The 26716-nt window shown below is 36.2% G+C and overlaps 2 protein-coding genes across 2 annotated transcripts in view; one reads left to right on the top strand and one right to left on the bottom strand.

Annotated features, from left to right (window-relative positions):
* Positions 1 to 1874: 1874 nt before the first annotated feature.
* Positions 1875 to 26716, top strand: part of LOC148947579 (putative RNA-binding protein 19) — a 191742-nt gene continuing 166900 nt past the window's right edge. Inside the window, exon 1 of the mRNA XM_089095315.1 lies at positions 1875 to 1999. Coding sequence (XP_088951441.1) covers positions 1958 to 1999 — 42 coding nt within the window. The 5' untranslated portion in view covers positions 1875 to 1957. The remainder of the gene's footprint in view (positions 2000 to 26716) is intronic.
* On the bottom strand, positions 11603 to 26509 carry LOC148947580 (mannan endo-1,4-beta-mannosidase-like). The gene is made up of 4 exons (XM_089096157.1): positions 26418 to 26509; positions 19140 to 19324; positions 14485 to 14662; positions 11603 to 12672 (listed from the first exon to the last, which is right to left on the bottom strand). The coding sequence occupies exons 1-4, from the start codon at positions 26461 to 26463 to the stop codon at positions 11654 to 11656; spliced, it is 1428 nt and encodes a 475-aa protein (XP_088952283.1). The 5' UTR covers positions 26464 to 26509; the 3' UTR covers positions 11603 to 11653.

Raw genomic sequence — 26716 nt, forward strand, 5'->3', positions numbered from 1 at the left:
GTACCCATAACTATAGTTTGCATACCTCGGATTCTCTTGTTACTTTTGTCGCTGATACCACCCTTATTACTTCTGGGAGAACAGAGGATGAGGTTCGTACAGTTAGTGGACCTCTTCAAGAGAGTTTCAACTTGGTTTGATGCTACCTCTCTTGCCTTAAATATTTCTAAAACTAGATTTTGAGTTTTTTCTCGTATATATCAGGTTTGTCCTCTATTATCTGAAATTCATATATCCAAAGGCTTTATTAGTAGACCAAAGAATGGCCATGTCCGTTTCCTAGGTATCCTCTAGATGAAAATTTATCTTTTAAACACCATATTGATTTGATTAAAATGAAGGTATGCAGAAACCTTGGTATTCTGAGAAAACTAAAACATGTTTTTCCAGGACCAATTCTAAGAATCCTATTTCATAGGTAAATTCATTCTTATGTTTCCTATTGCCAAGTCATATTGATGTCTACTTTGCCTTCTTTTCTCAAACCACTTTCGAATACTTAAGATGAAGCTATAAATCTTATCCATGACGTAAATCGTTCGGCAACTAAACTATTACTTGATATTGAAAAACTTTATATTCTTTCCTGTGCGTCTTTCGCTTTTCTTCAGCTCCATGCTGATATTCCTTGGTCCCTTAGATTTACGTCTTCTTTTGTATCTGATCGGTCAAATTATCAGCTGTGTAGTTATCTAAATATCCAAATTCCCATACATCAACAATAAGATCCGATTTTAATCCTTTTATTACGTGTCATTTGACATGGAATACCTTTCCTGATTTGGCTCGAGAATGCCATTCGTTAGGCCCTTTCAAAAGACTAGTAAAAAAAATCATTATTTTCTTGTGATTAATTTTCTTTACTTTTGCCTGTTGCCAATAGTTTTTTCATTTAATTTTTTTTTATTTTTATATAGATGTTGTGATTCATTGTAGTTTGATAAAGCTTATTTAGTGAACTCTTCTTGCTTTTTTTCTCCATTTTATGAAGCAAATGCTTTACATGTTAAGAATTCAAATGCTTATGTTGATATGTTTTAATGTTAATGTTACGTTTATATTGTTTAAATGTTAAGCGTTTAAATGTTTAATGTTTATTTGATCTTTTCATAAGCCCCCTCCTACAGGCCATGTAGCCTTTGTGGGGATTTGTAGATTGTTATGTAATTATTTTACTGATATATGTAATATAAATCTATCTATCTATCTAAGTGGGATGGAGCCGGACCTCAGGATCAAAATTATTCAAACAGCCAATTTAAGACGGAGGCCTATATAGCCTAAACAGCCTCATAGATGTAAGGTGCACATGCTGTGCCTTGTTAAAGTGAGAGTCATCCAAGGATATTTAATCTGCATGAGTGAGGGCCCAAAGTGAAACTCTTTTGCCTGCTCCTCCTCTCCACACCCATTTCCACTAAAACAGTTACCATGCCCAAACACAACAAAAGTTGACAATTGCAGGTCTAAGAAACCACTTTGGCAGTTTCATATACTTCCCTGAATATATCCTATGATACCATTTCCTAACAATTAGGTATGCGTAAATATTTTGGAACCTGCTGGTATTGTCCAAACTTTGAGGGAGAAAATTTAAAAAGCTTAGCGGAAAAAAAAACAACAAAAAATAGAAATGGCTATCATATCCAAATTACCATACATTGGAACCTCCTCAAAGGCACTGTCCATTTTTGCTGGTATGACTGATAATGATGTAATCAGCCCTAAAACAAAGGGGTTATACTCTATGAAAGTACATAGAAGTACCATATTGGTCTGACTCAACCGCTAATTGAGCTTAACTGTTTAGTGTAAACATATAAAGGCCGTGAAATGAAGTGGTTTTTTGATCCTGTAACTCAGGGTGTTAATATTTCTCCCTTTTTTTTTAGTTAAATTGAACTTTGGAGAAGGCAGCAGAGCTTGAAAAAGGGATAGAAAAGTCAAAATCATTGTCATGACATCTTCAAGATTAATTCTGAAAAATTTGCCCTCAAAGGTAAGTTTTGGAAGCCATATCTCTTTATAACCTAGAACTAAAATTATCTTGTTTTTGACTCAGATTCCTTATGTTGAAGTTAGTTCCCATTTAACCTTTTCATGGTTTGTCCCAAAGAGTATGAGTGACCCATAAGAGTCAGAACTGGCGCTAGTGTAAAAAACATCAACGCCATCTAGCGTTTGGTGACACTACATTTTCTTAAGTATAATAATAACAATAATTAATTTAATTTGTGTAATTGGTAATATGAGTGTAGTAATAAGTGTCTGATCTCAGTTCCTGACAGAAAACGATTACAAAGCTCGAAAAATGCCAAGTGCTGCTAAACGCTAGATGGCGTTAAAATTTTTTTGCATACACTAGCGCCAATTTCCACTACTATAAGTTACTCATACTCTTTGGGTTTGCCCTTCTCTAGGAACCAGACGATTGAATGGTTTGTAGTGTCACTGTTTATTTTTGTGTATTTGCTAGGATCAGATTCTTTGTGCTGTTTGTGTCTCATGTAAAGATATGAAGTGAGTACTCAAGCGTAGAAAATGCTTATGTACTAAGCCGTATCCAGAGGAAGGGGAGGGGTTACCGGATTTGAACTTCCCCGAAATTTCTGTACGGGGCCTAAAAAAAGAAAAAAAATGAATATAAAATATTTTTCGATGCATTTTGTGAATTTTTTGTTTTGTACCCCCCCCCTCCCCGAATGAAAAAAATATTTATACGTTCTTGCTTATGTACCAGTATGGTATATGACGCTTCGTTTTATAAAGGTTCCTGGAAGGTTATATTTCCGTTGATTCACAAGTCCCCCTTCCCAGAAAAGTGAAAAACTATTTTTGGGGTGTTTAATGACAAAAGACCTAAAAACATCCTTCCCAAAGTGGAACCCAGCCTTACCAAGTAGTTGCCATTGGTAAGTAGTGCTGCCAAAGTAATGCCATTGCCATTGGTACCAAGTAGTGCTGCCATTTCATACGTGGTTTTCAAACAGTTCGTGGTAACGAACTGTAAGTAAGGAGCGACCCAGCTCAATGGTAACCGAAACTCTAGAAAACGGCATTTTGATACAAATAGATACATCAAAAGAATCACATTTTAATGCTGATTTCAAAAATATAAGTTTCATTAAGTTTAATCCTTCCCATCCAAAGTTAGGCGCCTGAGAAAATTTGGCTGATTTTCGAAAAAAGGGGTAAAGACCCCCTAAAAGTTTTAGAGCCTTAATGAAAATCACACCATCATATTCCGCGTATCAGAGAACCCTACTGTAGAGGTTTCAAGCTCCCATCTACAAAAATGTGGAATTTTGCATTTTTTGCCAGAAGAAACATCACGGGTGCGTGTTTATTTGTTTGTTTTTTTTTTCCCAGGGGTGATCGTATCGAACCAGTTGTCCTAGAATATCGTGGGAGGGCTCATTGGAATGGAAATTGAAAGTTCTAGTGCCCCTTTTAGGTAACCAAAAAAAATGGAGGGCAACTAGGCCCCCTCCCACGCTCAGTTTTTTCCAAAAGTCACCAGATCAAAATTTTGAGATAGCCATATAGTTCAGGATGTTTGAAAATATAATAAGTATGTCTTTTGGATGAATTAATCCCTCTAAGTTCCCGGGGGAGGGCTGAAAGTTATGAACTTTACCCAATGTTAACATATAGTATTGGTTATTTGGAAGTATACAGACGTTTTCAGGGGAGATTTTTCCTGGTAGTGGGGGGGGGGAGGGGTCAGGGGTTATTTGGGAGGATCTTTCCACGAAGGAAGTTTTTATGGGGGAAGGGACATTGCTATGAAGGGGACACCGGACTTCCCAGCATTATTTAAAAAAAGATCAGAAATTTAATGTAAAAAAACAAGTATTTCAACTGCAACAGCAGCAACGTCGAAACTTTAAACGAACAGAAAATATTCCATATATAATTGGGTTCACCCCGTAGTCAATGCCACGCTATTTAAGCCAAAGATTTTTTAGTACTTTCATAAGAGCTATTTATTCTAATTAACGGCCTTTGTGATTAAGTGGTCATTTCTAAAGAATTGGAACAAAATTTGAATTTTCGCTTAAAGAGCAAGGTATTGACTAGGGGGCGAACCCCCTAATAAACGTATTAAAAATATATGAATATAGAAGTTCGTTACGTAAGTTAATTCGTAAGTTACGTATATTTATTACTAATAAAAACGTTCGTAAATAAAATTAAACAAGTTTCGAGAAAGCCATTTAACTAAATAAAAGTAAATTAATATGAAAATTTTGTTTTAATTATTAATGTACGGTGAGCCAAGATCAAAACCTGCATTTATTCAAAAACGTTCAAAAATTAAATAAAAAAAAAACAAGTTTTTTAAACTGACAGTAAGGAGCGACATTAAAACTTCAAACGAACAGAAATTATTCTGTATATGAAGGAGACTGTCCCCTCTTCAACTCCTCGCTCTTTACGCTAAAGTTTGACTCTGTCTCACAACTTTATTTTTTAAAATAATAAAAAACTTTAGCGTAAAGAGCGAGGCGTTGAGGAGGGGACAGTCTCTTTCATATACAGAATAATTTCTGTTCGTTTTAAGTTTTAATGTCGCTCCTTACTTTCAGTTTAAAAAACTTGTTTTTTTTATTTAATATATAGATAGAGGTGGATACAGAATTGATGTTTGGTGAGTGTACCAACAAAACCTGGGCTCCTTCATTGGTGTTTTTCATCCCTCCATTCCTGTAATTAGTGCAACTTTTGATCATCTGGGAGGAATCTGCCCCTAAAACTGCCTATGAATCCGCAAATTCTGTGGTTTTTTTCAAGTATTTTTTTTTTGGAAAAATTGGGGTGTCAGACTTGAAGAAAAGAATCTATTGCTAATTTTTTTTTCATTTTTTTTCTTAATAACAGTATTCTTTATTGTAAAAATTAAAAGTTGATAAGATCTTCTGCACCATCCACAGTTTTTACATTATAATGGTATTTTCATGATATCTTGTGCGTGGGTCATGATTTCCTGGTGCGTGGAGGAGGGGGGGTATAATTCGTATACATGAGACGAAAACCTTTCCACAACTTGGCAAAAGATCAATGTTTCTATAATTACCTTTACCTGAGGCAGGTCCTTTTTTACGATTGGGTTTCACAACTGATTCATTTCACGCAATCGGACAAAGGGGTGAAATCGGTGAAACAAAATGAAAAATCTGAAAAATCGGTGAAGCACAATAGAAATTGGAAAGTTCATGACGTTTAAAATCCTGTATTGGGCTCACTTCCCCTCTCTGCCCCCGTCAGTGCAAATGTTCTTACAGGGATTTTTCTTTGAATGGTTGTTGGCTTGGTCAATGGTTCCCGTGAAACAAAGCTAGAAAGGGAGCATCATAAGAGGCTTTACTTGCGCCAAAAGAGCACAGAAAAAAAAAGAGAATCTTCAGGAGACAACGAGGCGTCTTTTTTTTATCTTATTGACCTTTCGTAGTGACTATTGGAATCATTAAATTTGAAAAATCATTTGAAAACAGTCGTTTGGATCAGGTGATGCCATCTTTAATAAGGAAATTATTTAATAAGAACCGATTTTAAAGTAGGCCAGGTGTTTCTGCAACACCTGACGTTAGGGAAGAGACCATACCTTTGGAAAAACCATGAATATCCATGGTTACAATTTACATGAATACCATGGAAAAACAATGGTAGTCTATTTATTTGAACCTAAATTCTGTATTAACTCCGTGCTGAGTTAATCCGTGCTGCATCCTGATGAAGATCGAAAGTAGGCGGGGTTAATTGTTCAAATTAGGGTACAAACACAGAAAAAAACACGGTTAATAGATTTAGCTTTCTCTTTATCACCATGGACAACTCGGCTGGCTATATCACAAAACACGCCAGATGAAACTGTAATTTGCTTACTTGATTTACTAACATACTTCCAATATATTATAGGATATCTATGTATTGAAGAAATAATGGAGGTGAGCATTTTCATGGTAATTGAAAAAACTGATTAGCTTCGTTATGGGCAATTTTATATATATTTCAATCCTCTACACTGTTGTTTTCTATATACCTCTGCCCCTTAGACTTAATTTTACAGATAACCTCCAGAATGAATCTAGGGAGCGTTCGCCGCTTTTTAGTGTTCGTTGGAGTAATACTACCTGATATGGATATATTTTGGCCATGCACTAAAATACCCTTGATAAAATCAAATTGGCCATCTATGCTCAAAGTAAAACCACTCAACTTGCTAGTTCGCTCACAATATAAAATGCACTCTCGGAATCCCTCACAAGCAATTTTGTATAAATCATAACTCAGTGTACTACTTTTAGTAACTGATGCAGTTATGTTTAATTCAGTTGGAAGAAAGACAAAGTTATATGGGAGGATCTTTCCATGAAGAAAGTTTTCATGGGGGAAGGTAAATTGCTATGAAAGGGGTGCCGGATTTCCCACCATTATTAAAGAAAAAGATCTGAAATTAAATAAATAAAAAAAAATTCAACTGGAAGTAAGGAGGTACATCAAAACTTAAAACAAACAGAAAATATTACGTATATGATTGGGTTCATCCCCTAGTCAATACCTCGCTCTTTAAGCCAATGTACTTTCAATGTTCTTTAAGTACTTTCATAAGAGCTATTTATTCTAATTAACGGCCTTTGTGATTAAGGGTCATTTTTAAAGAATTGGAACAAAATTCAATATGAGCTAATCAAATATGAGCTAATGGTGTAACGTGTAACATCAAGCTTATTCTTGGTTATTAACAAATACAGAAGTGAAGGACTGTTGGTCGCGCGTGCTGTTGTCGGCTCTCTTTTGAGCTGTTGCAAATACTTCTCACCTGAGAGATCTAAAAACTGGGATATAAAAGATATGGGATTTGTTGACGTTTTGTTAATTGATTCATTCAATATTAGGTGTGTTAAGATCTCCAACGACAACTAATTGGCATTTAGACACTGATAGCTCTGACAAGTACTGCAGGAACAAAGAACTGCAGTGAGCCAAGGCCTGAATCAGCTGTTGATTCACCTGTTTATCTCCAAAGCTTGACAATTGTTTCTGAGATTCTTCCCCAATCCGTTGATGATAAGAAGTGTCTTCTCTCTGGAATGAGTTGTAACAGCTGTTGGAAGTGGAAATTGATGCAGTACTGAAAATATTAAGAGCTTACTTGTTACTGCAGTAACAAACTTCATATCACGAGATGGACTGCAGTAAATAACAATGTGTTGCAGAGGAACTCTTGATTTTGGAATTCGAATGTCCACTGCAAGACTTTCAACAAACCACTGACTTACCAAACGAGTAAATTCACTCTACTTTACTTCACTTCTCTGATAAATAGTTGTACCTCTTTTGGGATTGCTTTCATTATTTACTTGACTGTTCTCTAGAATGCCATGGAAATAAGCTTTTGAATAAGAGAAATTTTTTGGTATAACTTAGTTATAAATATAGTGGGAGTTTTTCAGACTTTGAAATTAGATCAGTCTTATACTTGGTTGAAGAATAGTTCGTGGTTGTGTAAATAACGCTGAATTTAGAACTACATGCGCGGTTGCTCCGCACTGAATTCGTTGCTGATTCAGTTTCGTTTCTAATAAAGGTCATAAGTATACAATAAAAGGAAATAGGAACTCCACTGGTGGGGGGTGCAGAGTGAAGCTCTGAACACAGTGGGGTAGAGGCACAGCTTTCTCGACCTCAGGCAACTTGATACTTTGATGAGTTGTTTGTAGTAGTCATAGTCAAGGTCGTACCCAGAGGGGCGGTTAGGGGGGTTTGTACCCCCCCCCCCCCAAAAAAAAATGTTTGTCTGACTCGTAAAAACGTAACAAAAATGGATATAATCAAATTTTGTATGCTTTCTTTGAGTTTTTTTTTGTGTAAACCCCCCCCCTCCACCAATTTTTTTTTTAGTAAAACCCCCTCCGAAAGAAAATCCTGGGTACGGCATTGGTCATAGTAGTTACTTAAGTGTGGGAACTTTACATACATTCTGTACAAACAATGCTTCACACATCCATTACAACATTGGAATACCCTGTGGAAATATACCTGAATGAAAAGAAACGCGAAACTTTTTGACAGATATCTCCTTAGGATAGCACCATTATCCTTTCTATGGAATTTGACGTTGTTGCCGCCTAAACACTTGTGGACCCCAATTCCCAACTAGCTGTTGAAAACCGCTGAATCATTAAATACTTGTGAGCCAAATAGTTTCAATGGTAAATGATGGTAAATAAACGGTAATGTAGATGGTAAAGTAATGGTACCAAAGCGTAAATGACCGCTTCTCTGCAATACTTTCCGTAATATTCAGTCAAGCTCATATTGCAAGCCGAACAAAATCGATGGGAATAAGATCATTGTTATAGCCTCCCATCATATTGCAAGCCGAACAAAATCGATGGGAATAAGATCATTGTTATAGCCTCCCATAATATTGCAAGCCGAACAAAATCGATGGGAATAAGATCATTGTTATAGCCTCCCATCACCCATCATTGTTATTGCCAATAGTAGTTCCATAATTTTATTCTAACACTTAGTAAGTTAGATAACTTTTTAGTAAAGCTATGCTTCACAAATAATTTAGCAAGTACTTTGGACTACATATGTTGTTGCCCGATATTTGGTACGATAACTCACATAACGATTCTCTATGGTGTGGTATTGGTGGATTGGGAAGTGTTGATACGGTGATGCATACGCAAAAACCTTTGGCGTTAACTCGTTCCCTCTATGAAAGGTGCTCATCTCATTAATTGATTCCATCATAAAAACATCTTTAGCCACGGTACCGGAGTGTGGTCCCGGGGCGTAGTTTGCTACGGGGCAGGGCGGGGTAACTGCGAGAGGTTGAGGAGGGGGGCACTTGTTTGAAGAAACACCGAATTGTTTGAAAAAAACACAGTTCTTAGTGTTGATACAAATGGGCACTGAAAATATTTCAAATTAAAATCAGAGAAAAATGTTTGATTTTAGTACGAAAAAAAAGTACATCATGTAGAGTGAAGCCTAGCCCTGCACAGATGGTCCCTATAGGCTCCTACCTTTTAGACCTTGAGATATATCCTTTATTTTAAGGGATCCACAAGGCAAAAAAAAAAATACTGCAGAAGTATTGTGTTTAAGCATGTATCTGCATGGGCCAGCATTAAATGTTCGTTTTTTTTTAGTTTCGATAGGATAAATGTATGGTAGACTTCTTTTAAGTCTGAATTATTATAAGCGAAGCTGTTTCTCAATTAATTAAATAAAAAAAACAAGTTTTTTTTTCAATTGAAAGTAAGGAGTAACATTAAAACTTAAAACGAAGAGAAATTACTACGTATATGAGAGCGTTCGCTCCCTAGTCAATACCTCGCTCTTTACGCTAAAGTTTGAATTTTGTTCCAATTCTCTAAAAATGACCCCTGAATCACAAAGGCCGTTTAATTAAAATAAATAGCTCTTTCAAAAGTACTAAAAATAACTTTGGCGTAAAGAGCGAGAACATAATAATTTCTGTTCGGTTTAAGTTTTAATGTTGCTCCTGACTTTCAGTTGAAAAAACTTGGTCTTTTATTTAATTTCTGATCGTTTCTTAAATAATGCTGGGAAATCCGGGGCCCCTTCATAGAAATATCCCTTCCCCATGGAAAGATTTTCCCACGTAACCTCCTTCCACCGACCCCCCCCCCCCCCCGGAAAAATCCCCCCTGAAAACGTCTGTATACTTCCCAATAACCCATACTAAATGTAAAGCAATGGGAAAAATTCATAACTTGCAGCGCTTCCCCCAGGGACTGGGGAGTGTTAAGTCATTCTCATAGACAAATTTATAAGAATATTCGATTGTGATGAACAAAATAGTTATCTAAAAATTTTGATCGGGTGACTTTGGGAAAAAATGAACGTGGGAGGTGGCCTAGTTGCCCTCCAATTTTTTGGTCACTTAAAAAAGGCACTAGAACTTTTAATTTCCTCTTGCGATATTTTAGGACCTCTGGGTCGATACGATCACCCCTGGGGAAAAACAACAAATAAACACGCATCAATGGTCTTTCTTCTGGCAAAAAGTTCAAAATCCCACATTTTTGCAGATAGGAGCTTGAAACCTCTTACAGTAGGGTTCTCTGATAATCTGAATATGATGGTGTAATTTTCATTAAGATTCTATAACTTTTAGGGAGTGTTTCCTCCCTTTTTTTCGAAAATAAGACAAATTTTCTCAGGCTCGTAATTTTTGATGACTAAAACTAAACTTGATGAAACATATATATTTAAAATTAGGACAAATATCCAATTCTTTTAGTGTATCTATTGGTACCAAAATTCCGTTTTTTAGAGTTTTGGCTACTATTGAGCCGGATCGCTCCTTACTTACAGTTCGTTACCACGAACTGTTTGATAGTGCATACGATATATTCATCCTGCAATGCAACATTACTGCCATCTAACTAGCAACTTGGTCTAATTTTGCAAATTAGATGGCATTTTGTTTCACTAATCACGGTTGACAGTATAAATTTATTCAAAAAAAGCCCAAAAACGAAAACAAAACATAAGTTTCCAATGTTGATACAAAGGGCTAAAGATAAAAATTTTTTTTGTAAGGCCTAGCTAGTCAAGGAGGGACGGGGACGGGTGGGGGGTGGGGGGGCTCTTGTTTTTGGGATTAGATCGGGAGATAGCATGTTAACAGGCTTTGTATAGCAATGTGCCATGCAGCAGTTCGTTTTGATATCTAATTTAGAGAAACATTTTTGGGTTTTTATTGAATTAATGGACCGTAGTATGTAATGTTCAGCCATGGAAAGTAAATTAATAGAAATGAAATCAAACTTTTCATGTTGCACCCACAAATTTGGTTGGTTGGGGGGATTTTATTTTTATTAGAATATCGAGATACAAATAAATAATGAAATTTTAAAATAGTGACAAGTATGTATTTCAAAGCTGCATATCCTCAATGTTGAGCTTGTCTTTTAACATACTGACTGGATTGTTACAGTAACGAAAACAGCGTTTGTTTAATAATTAGAACAGTTTTAGCAACAAAAGGGTCTACTCTGGTAAAGTGGCTAGGGCTTCATTTTTTGGAACCACTTTGAGGATGCAATCTCAAAAACTCCTCGTTAGACCAGCGGGTGTGGATTAAGATTTATTATGGCCCTAAACCTGAAAATTTAGTTTTTAGAGATATTGTCTTTTTCTTCGCTTCTGTTGACAGAGTGGAATTACCTATCCCTAAGAATGTTCTTCGGCAGAAATAGTTTTTTTTTTTCAAGTTCTCCTCGGGCTTCACATTAGAAAGGTAACCTCTTATTAGAGATAAGTTGGTCAGATAGTTACCGACTCCTATGCTTTAAGGAAAAGGTTGCTGGGTAAAGTTTCTTCATGAATTTTCTGGGTATATCTTATTGGTTTGCTACATTACTTTTAAAAAATCTCTGAACTGGTCTGAAATTTTTTTCTGCTACTTTGTTTAGGAAATTTGGGTGGTCTTAAACCGCAGACTCCAAGCGAGGTGTTGTAAGCCACTGTAATCGAAACAGTCGAAAAGTTTCGCGAAAGCCCTTGAGATTTATTAGCTATAGTACCATTTTAATGCATTACCAAAGACTGATAATTTTCAATATTGTATATATTAATAATAAAATAAAATATTGAAAGAAACTTAATTCTCAACGTTGACTTTCAATTTTTGCTCCAGTACTGCTTTCTTCATAGATTGCATAGCATTATTCACTTTTTCTTTATGATTGGTCATGCGATAAGACCCACCTAGAGTTCCGCTGTAACCTTGTTGAGCAAGAGTTACCCACAATCCGTCCAACCTCGACCCTGATACTATAACTTCTGGGTCTGTGACGATCACAACAGGCTTATCAAAATTATATTCCTCATATTTATTGAGGAAAGGGCTGATGCTAAACCATCTAGATTTATCTGGGTTTGAAGCCTCCCTACTTTGGTAAAAATCTAAGTAACCGTTTGGCCTATTTCCGGCAGCTTTGAGACAGGCATTACTGAAGTAGTTGGTTGTCATAAACTTTCGAGGGCTGTCAGTTATGGTTGCGAGGCTTAACGCTTGTATTGTTACTAACGCGTTTTCATCAGCGTTATGAATGGAATCAGCAATCCAGTTTGTTACTCTCTGTAGCTGTAATACTGATAAACCAGTTCTTGTTTTTGTTTTGTATATAATAGGACTATATCTTTTCATACTCTCTGGGTCGGTACATATTTTTATACTTTTTTCATCGAGGTCTAAAAAGTCTTCAGGATGGTTAAATATTACCCAGGAGCTTATAGTTGGGTTTCCTTTCAGTTTTTGTACTATGGGTGAAAGAATTAGATCTGCAAATCTAAGGACGACTGGGTCCTTTTCTAAAAAGAATTCCATTCCCTGAACCGAAGATGAAAATAGAATTAGTTGAACTGTAAGTTTTTCTTTGGCAGCATCTTGAAGCATTGTATTTATATCTTGAAGGATACTTTCATAGTAGACTTGGATTTTCGAGGTGCTTTGAGAAAGGATCTTGGTTATTTCAGTGGGATTGAATCCTATAAGAAGTGATATTGTATTTCCACCGTTTTGCTTGATGTCTTTAATCCATTTTTGGATTGTGTCTCGTGATTGACGGTATGCGTTGTTGCCAAATGAAGGGAAGGTAGCAAAAGGACCAACGCTACCTAAAAAAAGAAAGTCTTGCGTATTTAATTTGTTTTGTTTCAAAATAGGGCTCAGTACTAAAACTGACTTTATTACTAACGAGTTTAACGAAGGATATTGATAAAAACGGAGGAGGATTTGTTAGGTGTTTTCCAGAGGAATTGTCCCTGGAAAACCCGTCCTGTCAATGGCTCTACACAGACGGGACGGGTACCCTCCCCGTCTGTGGTTCTCTCTCGTTTGTTTGGACTATAATGAGAGAAAGGTTGAGATAACTAGGGCAAGTTCTGTGGATGAAGGATGACAGATTACTAAAAATCGTCCTTTTCAACCATATAGGTCCTAATGAAAAGCAGCCTGTCCCCAAATTGGGCGGGAGGAGGTCAAAGGGAAGGATTAAAAGGAAATTGGGACTTCTTGGGAGGGTGTAAAGAGCGAGGCTTCAAATAGATTGGGATAGAGGAGGAGCTTACGTAGCGGTGTTGGCTTCAAGCGGCTTGATGATGCAGTGAGTAGTTAGTAGTAGTAGCAGTAGTAATATAGATAGAAAAACTGGCTTTCAATGACCATGGAACTACCAAAATTGTTAATTAAAACATGTATTAATTAACATATATTATAACTTATAAAATATATATATAGTATATATATATATATATATATATATATATATATATATATATATATATATATATATATATATATATATATATATATTGTAATTCGTTATACTATTAAATTTAAAAATAATACTCTGCTGTGAGCGTGCATTGTAGTTCAATTATGTGACTACAATTATTAAGAAATTGGCTAAATGTTTTTCAATAACATTTAAATAAAGTTAAATATTAGACAGAAATTTCCAAGTGTTTTTTAACTTTATTTCAAAAGACTTAATATTCCTCTTGAAAGCGAAGGGTAAACTTAGCATTTGGGGAATATTTTATTGGTGTTCTGTGGCCCAGCCATAAGAAAGACGAACGTAATAAATTTATTGATGAGACGTGTTATGAAAATGCTGCATTTCACCCGGAAGAGGTAAATCCTATATTGTCGTACTCCCTCCATTACTGAGGATAGGTATAAGGAACTTAGGCTCCACTCCTCGCCTGAAGAATTCACCGGCCTTTCAAGGTCCAATAAGAATAGGAAAAAGCACCAAATCATAGGCAGCGCAATAGCTCTGCCTAAGTAAAGAACGATGTGGGCACAATGTATTGTTTATTTCTTGGTCTTAGACCAGGGCACTTCGTATCGAAGGATTTGACGTAGAAACTTCGAAAAAGAACTCATTTGATTGGAAATTGGAGTGGCTAGTGCCCTTTTTAATAGTCGAAAGTGATTGGAGGGCAACTAGCCCCCCACGCCCATCATTCCCCCAAAGACATCCAATCAAAATTTTGAGACAGCCATTTTGTTCAGCGTAGTTGATTTCCACATGGAAAATATATTTTTGAGGAGGTCACTCCCCCACAACCCTCAGGGCAAGGGTTTTAAGCGTGCCCTGGGAGCATATAAGAACGATGTCGGCACAATGTATTATTTATTTCCTTAATTAATTAATGAAAAACATGAGGGAGTCGTGGTGAATAGTAAAATGCGGTGTAAAAAGTGGCCAATAAAATCAAAATGATCCGCTTCAAACCTGGCATAGGCACACACTAGTTCGTGGTACAACATCCATTTTACGAGGAGCAGCGGCTCCGTCCCCTATACGAGGAACGCACTATTCTTGAAGGTCGGATAAAATCAGAGGGCTAAATAAATGAAAGACGTGATGGGTTGCTTCCACTAGTAAAATACATAGAATATAGTAAAAAAAAAATCATTACCTAGGATATGAAATTTGCGACCATTTAGACAAAATCCCTTTCTGACAACTGACAACCTCATTGGTGGTTTCTGAGCACATTCGGGGTCAGGAGGAGATTCAGTATTGGCCTGACGTGAAAGAGATGTGACAGATCGCCGAGTAAGCTCTGCAAGGTCACCAAACGATGACTGAAGATCCTAAAAAAATAAGACAGCATTATTCATTCTGTTCCTTTTGTAAAGAACGATGTGGGCACAATGTATTGTTTATTTCTTGGTCTTAGACCAGGGCACTTCGTATCGAAGGATTTGACGTAGAAACTTCGAAAAGGGCCGGCTTGATTGGAAATTGGAGTGGCTAGTGCCCTTTTTAGTCGAAAGTGATTGGAGGGCAACTAGCCCGCCACGCCCATCATTCCCTCCAAAGACATCCAATCAAAATTTTGAGGTAGCCATTTTGTTCAGCGTAGTTGATTTCCAGATAGAAAATATATTTTTGAGGAGGTCACTCTAACAACCCTCAGGGCAAGGGTTTTAAGTTATGCCCTGGGAGCATATAAGAACGATGTCGGCACAATGTCTTCTAAGCACAGCATAAATATTAAACTACTACTACTACTAAAAGCTCACCGCAGCACCAAGCCGCCTGAGGCCAACACAGCTACGCACGCTCCTCCTCCATCCCAATTTATTCAAAGCCTCCCTTTTTAGACCCGCATATGAAGTTCCCATTTCCTTTAAATCTTTCTTTACGAAGTCCTCCCACCCCAGACGAGGACGACCTGCTTTCCGCTTAGTCCTAGACGGTTGGCCGAAAAGCAAAATCTTTAGCAATCTCTCATCCTTCATCCGCACAACGTGCCCTAGTCACCTCAACCTTTCTTTCATTATAACCCTAAAGAGCGGCATTAAACCATATTTTTCGTATAGCCTATTGTTTGACATACGGTCAGTCAGCCGGGTACCCAGAACAATCCGTAGGCAATTTCTCTGGAAAAAATCTAGCAAATCTTCATCCACTTTTCGGACCGCCCCTGCTTCAGAACAATTTTTGACCACTGTCACTACTGTAGCTTCCAATATTCTAATCTTGGTTTGCAGCAAAAATTTGGTTAATAAATGGGACACAGCGCGCGGAAAGGGAAGTTCCCCTTTCGTCCCAGCAATAGCTTCAGTTGCTACCACAGCATAAATATTTGGGACACTGATTTGTCCCAAAAGTCTTATTGGAGAGCATAGGAATTTTTGCTACTGTTAAATATTTATGCTGTGCTTCTAAGCAGAGCTAAAAGAAAATAAAACAAGTCAAAGAAGTAGCTCATAAGGAATATGATATGAAAATTTTGTGATATTCAAGATAAATCTATGATCTTTTTTGGTGGGGGAAGGGGGACCAAAATTCATGAAGAAAGGGCAAACGAGTTTAATTGGTGTGCAAGTGCGAAAATAAAAGCTACAAGATAGAGATTTTTTTTGGAAAAAAATGAAAAAAAAGATAATGGACATATGATAAGACAAGACAAGGAAACTGATTGGAGTATACTAGAACATGTTGAAATCGCCAATGTAAGATGGAATGAAGCATCCTTCTATACATTTGATAGTACAAGGGGACCGAGCTTCGGTCGGTGAAAAGTAAGACTTTAAAAAGAAGAGAGAAAGAGAGAGGAAGGGAGAGAAAGAAAGAGAGAGAGAGAAATATATCTTAACTGTAGTCCAGACTAACCTTAAAGACACAAAAAAAAAAACCAACGACAAACAAGTCTCCAAGAATCTCAACAAAGCTAAAAATTATAATATGAATACAATATATCTCTAATCTTTTTTCACAAAATGAGCAAACCTAATAGAATTTTTGTTTTGTCATCTAAATTATCCCAAACTTTATCCCCCTTCCCTCAACGAATAAAATTTCGATCTGGCTGTGAAGGACTGAGGAGCATCAAGACTATCTCTAAAATTGTTCGCAGAACATTTTTAATTTTGTTTTATTTTATTTGCTATAGAAAGTAAAGCCATTAGAATATTAGACATGTGGATATTTGTGACGTCATTCGTATGAAAATGTTTTTTCCCAAATATTTTTTCCAAAGTTTTGACCAATCTGAGACCAATTTTTTCAAACAGAACGGTAAATTTTTGAGTTTTTGTTTTTGAATATATATATATATATATATATATATATATATATATATATATATATATATATATATATATATATATATATATATATATATATATATATATATATATATATATATATATATATATATATATATATATATATATATATATATATATATATATATATATATATATATATATATATATATATATATATATATATATATATATATATATATATATATATATATATATATATATATATATATATATATATATATATATATATATATATATATATATATATATAGGTGGTGGGGGCTGCCGCCCCCCAAACCCCCGCTTCCGTATATGAAAGGGGCTGTGCCCTCCTCAACACCTCGCTCTTTAAGCTAAAGTTTGACTTTCTCACAACTATTTTTTTAAACAATAAAAACTTTAGCGTAAAGAGCGAGGCGTTGAGGAGGGCACAACCCCTTTCATATACGGAAGCGGGGTTTGGGGGCGGCAGCCCCCAACTGCACCTCCTAATCCCTGTACGTTTTAAGGTTCGAACTTGTGAGTCAGCCTCTTTAACTCTTTAGAAAACGTAGTTTTTTTCAAATAATTTCTGCACGTTTTTGTACAGTTTATAACTTATTATTGCTTGACTAACTGTTAGCTGATCTTTTTAGGAGTTAAAGATGGGGGGCTGCCGCCTCCCAAACCCCCGCTTTTGAAGATTCTTGTGTTAAGGCTTTTAATTCCTGAATACTCAAATCAAATGCACAGTAAGATTTTTATCAGCCGCCCCAGGCCCCATGTTATCAAAGCAGTGGAGACACCTGTAACCTGAAGGCCGACTGTGATATTCTTCTGGAGACGCCTGTTGAGCCGAAGGATATAATAGATTGGATTTAAAAAGAAACTGAGTTTCTTTTTTAAACTTTAAATTCAATATATAAAAAATTTCTCTGACGGAGAAACGAACTCGGATCTTCCGCCTGACAGTCAGGAATAGCGACCACTGTACCACAGAGACATTACATTATTTTATTCTGTGCGATGCATTTTTGACGCAAGAAAATCCCCACAAAACTTGATATTTGGTTTTTGGAAAACAGGGAAGAAGTGATCGGATTGAGCTGAAATTTTAAGGATAAGCTCCCAGGCCCCAGGAAAGCTTATTCTCCAGATTCCAGCCTGATCAGACAACGTTAAAGGGGGGCTGTGGTGGGAAAAATTAACATGGGCTCTTATAGGAAAACGAGGTTTTTCGTAAATATAAATTCGGGGGATAATTTTTTCGATCTGAAAATATCAAAAGGCCCTAACAGGTCGAATTTTCCTTCGAATGATTCCTCATTCACCCGGATCCGTTGCCAGCTGTGGCCTGTAGGCGTGGCTGATAAAAAAAAGATAAATGGTTTTCGGAAAACAATGAAGGAATGATTGGATCGATCTGAAATTTCGAAGATAAGCTCTCGGGCCCTAGGAAAGCTTAACCTCTAAATTTCAGCCCAATCGAACAACGTTAAAGGGGGCTGTGGTCGGAGGGTCGAAACTTCCGGCCCACTTTTACCCATGAAGATGAAGTCGGAGGGGGGTGAAATTTTGCACGTTTCTTAGTTGGATCTTGGGCTACAAAATGCGATCATCTCTGACTCTCTGCGACTGCTAGGACCGGAAATCACTTAACATTGTGGTGGGTCGCCTCTTTATAGAGGCACAAGTGTGCCTCCTTGATTAATACCGTTTCAACAGTTCGCGCACACTAAGCTTAAATGCTGATAGAAACAGATCGAACACACGTAATTTGGCGAGTCGGAAGACACCGAATTTATATGTGTACATAATGTTGAACTAATGCCGATAAAATTGTATGGTAAAATTCTAGTTTAGGGGCTTTTTGCAATCTTGGAAAGTAGTTGAGTTAGATGAATAAAACTCTCAGGACTGCATACACACCATTAATGATCAAAATTGATTAATGACTCATTAATGATCAAACGAATCAATGATACATGCTTCAAAATTGTGAAGCATATGTCCTCCACTTTTCTCCCTCCAGAGGGCACTGAACTTTGATAACCTTTAACAATCTTCATCTTATAAAAGTGAAACCTTTCAAAATAGAGCCTCTTCTCATATCAGACACCAGAAAAGTGGTTTGGGCCACCATTGCTCAATGACGGATATGTAAATCTATTTATTTGATTAAAAAAAAAAAAAAAAACATAATATGGCTTAAGATCTGACTGAAATTCAAGGAATTACATTTAAAAAATGTAGAATTTATGAAAAAGCAATTGAATTCACCAATTCAAGGAAAACTATTTGCTGACAAGATTTAGATAGGTATAAACCTATCAGGTGTGGATTATTGTAAGCACTATGAGTGAGAAACAAGTAGAGATTTTAGCGTGATAACACCTTCCCAGGGTATATTTTAGGCCCAAAATTTTTTCCTGAAAGTTTCATTTGCCTAGCTCAGTCCCTTTCTAAGATTCGAAGAAGTCCCTAATCTAGAACCAAATCGTATATGTTTCTATGCTAGTCACTTTATTCTTACCGATATCATTGCCTGCAATTTTTTTATTTCGTCAGATTGAGTCTTGATTTGGTTGGACATATCTCGAAAACTCTGTGAAAAAGAGCTCATGTAAGTACAAAGGTCGGGAATTGTCGAACATTTTCCTGGTAGATTTGATAGCACTGCTCCGCCGCTTCGAGGAAGCCGAGGGCTGTCTCCAATTGCTAGAAAAAACAATATTTACAATGTTTTCACTTCTACAGTTTTCCTCTCGTTTTTTGGTTGTTCAGTCTAGACTAAGGGTGAAAAAATATTCACCAGTTCTACATTTTCAGTTTTCATTGCTAGTTTGAAAATGTTTCAAACTCAGTCAAAATAGTCTGCAGTGGTCTTGATACATCTCTTTGTGAAGAAAAAGTAGATCAACCGCAATTTTAGCACAGATAATCACCAGTTTTAGAATAAACAATGGCAAATAGGTGCTTCCGTCCTAGCCGTCCTAGCCAAGTGGATTGGTACGCTGGGTTTGGGATCCTTTGTCCGAGAGGACGAGCGTTCGAATCCTAGTGTACTCAATTATTTGGTTTGGGACTGGGGTCAGTGGCGTGACTCCGTAAGCTCAGTCAGAGTCGACCCAGCTTTAAATGGGTACCTGGAGAAATCCGGGTAATTGTAAATTGCCATTGTAAATAAACAATTACCATTGTAAATAAACTTGGCTCGGACGGCTGTCCGAGCCAAGTGGATTGGTGCGCTGGGTTTAGGATCCTTTGTCCGAGAGGACGAGGGTTCGAATCCTAGTGTACTCAATTATTTGATTTGGGACGGGGGTCAGTGGCGTGAATCCGTAAGCTCAGTCAGAGTCGACCCAGCCTTAAATGGGTACCTGGAGAAGTCTGGGCAAGGTAAACAGGACGGGTTTGCGAAAGAACAGGATGCTTGGCCCCCAACCCCTCATTTCACTTCCTGGCTGAAGGGCCAACAAACAGAGATCAGCACCGCCAGTAGGGTTTAGGATCCTTTGTCCGAGAGGACGAGGGTTCGAATTCTAGTGTACTCAATTATTTGGTTTGGAACGGGGTCAGTGGCGTGACTCTGTAAGCTCAGCCAGAGTCGATCCAGGTTTTAATGGGTACCTGGAAAAATTTGAGGATAGTGAACAGGAAGGGTGTGCAAAAGAAAAGGAAGCGTGCCCCTTAGCACCCCATTGAACGTCCTGTCTGTAGGGGCAAGAAACGAAGATCAGCACAACTGGTAGGGACTGCAAAATCCAATGACGTATTCTTTACCTTTTTTTTAAATGGGTGCTTATTGGTGTCTTGGGCGTCAGTTGTTCATAGAAGACCAAGAATAAACAGAGAGTGCCAGCTTTTTTGACACACGAAGAAAACAGCACTTATTTTCACAAAGAAACTTATTAAACCTTTGCCCCTTCCTCCGTCAGTAATTTTTGCAGTCTTTCTTTCTCTTGGATATATTTTTATAGGTACCCTTGCGTATGCATGTTTGGAACTGGTCGATGGGGGTAGGTCATTTATATACTATTTAAGTGGCTGGGGGGAAGGGAATAAGTTTGACCTTTTAGGAAATCGAGCGGTATATTTACTCATATAAAGATCAAAATGTTTGAAGTAGCTATAGGAGAGTAGAATACATCAATGAGAATGAATTTTTGGTATCTGGTGGGGATGGGATAGGATGAGGGTGGCCTTCATGCCCCTTGTTTATGCGTATGAGGTTCATGATTTTTTATGTTAGGTTTGTTGAGAAAGTTGACATTTGACATGTTGTCCGAGGCAGGGGTATTGAAAGTGGTTAACTGTTAGACTATTTTTCGCTTTTTGGATAATATTCTTCTTATTAAATAAAGAATGGAGGTGCTTCATGGCGGTGCTTCGGTAGCAGATTGGCGAGCTTTTTTTTTCTGAAAACTCATTTTCCTTGGCTTTGAAACATGGTACTTAAAGATGAATGTTTTATGTTTTTGAATATTTTTATATTGTAAGTGTTTGAATCAAGTGTTTGAATGAATACTTGATATATGGGGGATAGGGATTACACAGGTTTTTTCTGAGGGGGGTAAGGTACAAAAAAAACTTCAAAAAATGCATCAAACATTTGTTTAAATTTATTTTTGTTACGTTTTTCGTGTATTTGAATATGTAGAAAAGATGTTTTGTTAGGAAGAGAAGTCCTTTCACAATTCTTTAAATAAGACTCTCCCCTGTACACCTCAAATCAGGATCGTATTAAGGTTTTTTTTTGGGGGGGGCTTATAAAAGGATTTTTCGGGGAGGGGGTTACAAAGAATTTAAAAAACGTATGAAAAATTTGTTTATATTCATTTTTGTTACGTTTTTACGAGTCGGAGAAATATATATTTTTTTTTCGGGGGGGGGGGGGTCAAACCTCCTATCCCCCTGGATCCGGCCTTGACCTCAATGCCTCTTTGCAGGTTTGCTGTGCATTGCGAGTTTTTTATTTCGATAAAACAATAGAGACGATTAGGGATCGGACGGTCAGCCAAGTTGTTGCAATTGCTGCAACCACAAAGTGTTCTGCGGTTGCGGTTGTAGTAATACATGTTTGCTTTATCTTGCTGTAATACTGTCTTATTCCGTGTTTCTTTTGCAACGTTGATCATTATTCTATTTCATTCTTCATTTGAGACCATTTCGTTCGTTCGACTACCATTTCTTGTCGTTTTAGACTATACCAGGAGTCGCACAACCCTTTCTACTAATTCTCGAATGCGCTTGAAATTAACGTTAATTTTAAAGAAAAATCATAATTCATTTCCCTAAAGCTGGAAAATAATATTAGCTACCAGTGCGCATTGTAGTTGCATGATGTGATTGCTATATTTAAAAAAAGACTAAATGTCTTTAAATAACATTTGACTTAACTAAAATTCAGTAAAATTGAAATTAAACTAAATAAAATTAAACTCCTACAGTAGTTGGTATTTACAAGGTATTTTCTAGCTCTATGTCACTAGAATTTACGATCGTTTTAAAAACGACGGTCAAATGAAGAATTTGTAGAATAGTCCATTATATAGTCTTATATATATTCTATAAATTATATATATTATCATGGGTGTAGGCAGCATTAGGCCGCATATTGTCTAGGGGGGGGGGCAGTCTATAGTGTGATGGAGTTTTATCAACTACTTTTTCCAAACCATCTGTTTTTTCAGCCATATCTAATGTAAATTTGAAAGTCTAGGGAGGGCAGCTGACCCCCTGCCCCCTCCCTACGCCCATGTATATTATATATATAGTCTATTGTATATATTATATAGACTATATAATAGTCTATTTTATTTCGGTTGCCAGATTTCATGTCGCCCTGTGAAAACAAGAATGTAAAGAAAAATCTCTTTGCCCAAAATTTGTTTTCCCTAAAAGAAAAACTATGTTTAAGAATAATTAAAATGTTCCTGATTATGCACTGGCGAAAATGCACTCTTTTTAGATAAGTGTGTAACCTAAAATACCTTTCTTTTTTTATGGATCCATTTATAAGAACAGTTGAGAGAATTTTGCGTCGCTTGGTTCTTTTTGCTCAATAGACTACTTTTTTCTGTTGGAATGTCTTTGTTTAAGGTCTCGAGAGCTTTTGCACGGTCTCTAGGTTTAATATTTAATTTATTCTTCAATCGTTCGTGCTCAATAAAGAAAATTCGTTTTATTAGCTCGGAATAAAACACATCTATATATATATATATATATATATATATATATATATATATATATATATATATATATATATATATATATATATATATATATATATATATATATATATATATATATATATATATATATATATATATATATATATATATATATATATATATATATATATATATATATATATATATATATATATATATATATATATATATATATATATATATATATATATATATATATATATATATATATATATATATATATATATATATATTATTAAACGAGCAATAATTGTATGTTTTATATACGTGTATTTAATTTTTTCCTCGAAAACGACCCGATAATTGTTTGTGAAAATTGGCATACTAAAATTTTCGGATGTGAAAAAACAAATACACAAGTTAAGACTTTGGGAAGTCTCGTTTTTCTCTCCCAGCGTTCTTAATATATTTTTCATAAATTAGCTGGTAGCTGAAACTAGCTGACCAGAACTAACACACCTAAAGGTTTATTATGTCTGTTTAGGGTTTATTATATTTTATTTTATTATATGACATTTGGTTAGTTAGTTTCAGCCACCAGCTAATTTATGAAAAATATATCAAGGTTGCTGGGAGGGGGAAAATTATTCAAAATTATGAATATGTTCGTGGCTGAGGGTGTATTTTCATAGTTAAAAAAGTTTGGAAGGATAGGAAGATAAGTATGCAAACCAAGATTAGAATATTGGAAGCTACAGTGATGACAGTGGTCAAATATGGTTCTGGAGCATGAGTGTTCCTAACAGCGGATGAAGATTTGTTAGATGTTTTCTAAAAAATTGCTTACGGATTGTTCTGGGTACCCGGCTCACTGACCGTATTTCAAACAATAGGCTATACGAAAAGTGTGGTTCAATCCCGCTTTCTAGGGCTATAATGAGAGAAAGGTTGAGATGGCTATGGCATGTTCTGTGGAAAGCAGATCGTCCGCGGTTGGGTTGAGAGGATGTCATAAAGAAAGATTTAAAGGAAATGGGAATTTCCTGGGTGGGTCTAAAGAGGGAGGCTTTGAATAGATGGAGATAGAGGAGGAGCGTGCGTGGCTGTGTTGACCTCAGGCGGCTTGGTGCTGCGGTCAGTTGTTAGTAGTGGTAATAGTTTAATGCAATGAGATTTGTTTCGTAATCCCCCTCCTACAGGCCATGGAGACTTTGTGGGGATTTGTGGATTGTAGTATTACTATTGTATTATTATATGAAAATAAATCTATCCATCTATAAGCTTCATCATCTGCGGTGAGCATATTCGCTCTTCAAACATTCAGTTTTATTGAGCAAAGCAAACGCTGAAAATGAGTGTTTACATTGAAATATATGATAGACTAATGAGGGCCTAAACTGAAAAAAAAACAAAACAAAGAACTGTTCGTTTTTCCTTTAGCACTGTCTGTGAAGCTTTTTAGATATTAGGTACATCATGCTGAGTGAGATCAATCCTTTTTAAAATGTTCACATTTGCGTGAAGTTGACAATGAGACAGATATTTTTGGCAAACGGATTTGGCTGACTCAAACTGAATATGGCTCTGCTGCATTCGATAACATCTTGCCGCTTGTTCAATCATGTTATTTTGTTTATTTATTAACTTGTTTTTTTTTTTGTAATGTGCCCTAGTATCATTGATGATTGTGTGTGTTTTTAATTGTTTTTCTTCGAGGTTACCGAACCATTTTATATTCAAGCTCAGGGAAATACGCAGGAGAAGGGGCCTTGACCCCCCTTGAAATCCTAAGTTTTCTTGAATTTTGGGGCACTTCTTGTTCGAATTATAAGGTATTTTTTGCCTCCCTCCTAAAACTTTTAATTATTACCCTCCCTACCTAAAAAAAAATCCTGCGCTTGTGTCCGTCCAAGTATCCTCAATCATATACGTTTTAGTTACGAGCAGGGCCACATCCAAAATTTTTTTTTCAGGGGGGGGGGGATTTTTTCAGAGTGGGGTTACAAGAAAAAACTTTAAAAACATATCAAAAATTTCTTTATATTCATTTTTGTTACATATTTACGAGGTGGACAAACATTTTTTTGGGGAACGGGGGGGGGGGTTAAACCCCCTAACCCACTTCCTGAAGATACGGCATTGGTTACAAGGCTAGTAAAGTTTTTGGTTCTTTCTTTTTTGAAATTTTTCTTCTGATGTCAGTATTGTCTAGTTACTTTATGGTGATTTTCAATTTCGTTTTCTGCTCTACAATGTTGACAAAAGAATACACAATGAAATTGAAATTGATTTGAAATTGAAATTGGAATTGATTTGATTTCAATGAAATTGAAATCACAATGAAATTGATCACGATGATAATCTTCTAATAGGGTAAGTCATAAGCCTGTTCATGACCAAGGTATTTAACCATTTTTTTAGTAATTTGAGTTTCACTCAGTCTCGAAATAAAAAAAGAATCTGAATTAACATGTATCTACCATCTTACGAAAACAAACTTCTTGCGTTTTGCTTCAGGTTTTATCTGTTTATTGGTTGCAAGCTCTTGTGTTACAACGGTTCTTCCCCGCCGTGGAAAAATTGGGGTAGCATAGTAGCAATGTATGCTACTTGGCTGTTTTCATGGCCTAGCGAATTTTTTTGATATTGAAGGTATTGAAGACATTGAAAAGATAAAGATATTTAAGGCGTTATAATTACGTTTGGATGTAATAAGCACATTTGAATAGTAATTGTTTACCATTATACCTCTGTAAGGTTTTTCTGAACCTCGAATGTCAGAGTCGTTTTCCAATTGGGATATTTATCAAGTAAAAATGATTTATTTCGATAAATTGGTGTACGAAATAAATTCAGAGTTTTAGACTCATGCAGGGGTTCAGAGAGGAGGGCTGAGGGCATAGTAGATCTAAAAATCTGTAAAATATATCGTTGTGGCCAAAATAAAAGTGGCTCTCACACCTTGTTAATTTTTTTAGGAGATTGAAGATAGTTTTTTCAACTTTTTGTGGCAATTTTTCTGCTGTAGGATATAAATAAGATATACATTTTTAGCATAGGTAAGATATTTACCATTTACATGGTAAATAAATGGTAAATACAATGTACTTGGTATGTACATGGTAAATATTCCTGGCAAATGGATTATGTTACCATGAAATACACTGGAATTATACATGAAATTATGTTTACCATTACCTCGTACGTGGTAATGGTTACCATGTACGTTAGAGGCACTGTAGGAGTTTTTGTCCCAATCATGGCCAGTCTCCCCAGAGTTCTGTCAAGTAATAGTGCCTCTAATTTTGTGACCAGTTGATAATTTGGGAAATCTTTCTAATGTTTCTTTTTGAAAAAAAATATATACGCCATTTCTTTTTTAGTACAACGGTGGATGAAGTTTTTTGAAGGGTGGAACAACGGTTTATGCAATTTTTTCTATGCTGCTAAGAACTGATACTGGAAATCTCTAATTGACTGACCTTAGCTAAATTGAAAGAGAAGATAATAGATTCTACTGTGGTGTTAGACTTAGGATTTGTAAAATATTATAATGAATTTGTCCGACATAACCTAAATATCATCTCGAAAGGACCTTTGGAAAGTCATTTTTAGAAGGCTGCCTTACAAAAGCTTACCATTAACTAAGGTTAGTCCAAAGAGTACCAACAAATATTGCCGCATGTTGAATTATAACTGAGCGGTCATAAAATGTATGCGTGTGAATTGCTGTGCGCTGCATAATTAAGATAAAATCGAGCGTTTTCGCTGCCAAGTTTGGGGTATTATAGCATGACTGGACGAAATTGCGACCATATGGGCTTCTAATGTTTGTTTATTCAGATATCTTAGAATTAATTTATGGGCGGGAATTTCCAATTGTTTAGTTAAAATTCCGGTCTTTTCTGTGATCTGAACCTCAAGTTCACACTTGGAA

This window comes from Artemia sp. Qi Xiang Cuo, chromosome 10, assembly GCF_049724085.1.
Source record: "Artemia sp. Qi Xiang Cuo chromosome 10, ASM4972408v1, whole genome shotgun sequence".
In the NCBI taxonomy this organism is placed as follows: Eukaryota; Metazoa; Arthropoda; class Branchiopoda; order Anostraca; family Artemiidae; genus Artemia; species Artemia sp. Qi Xiang Cuo.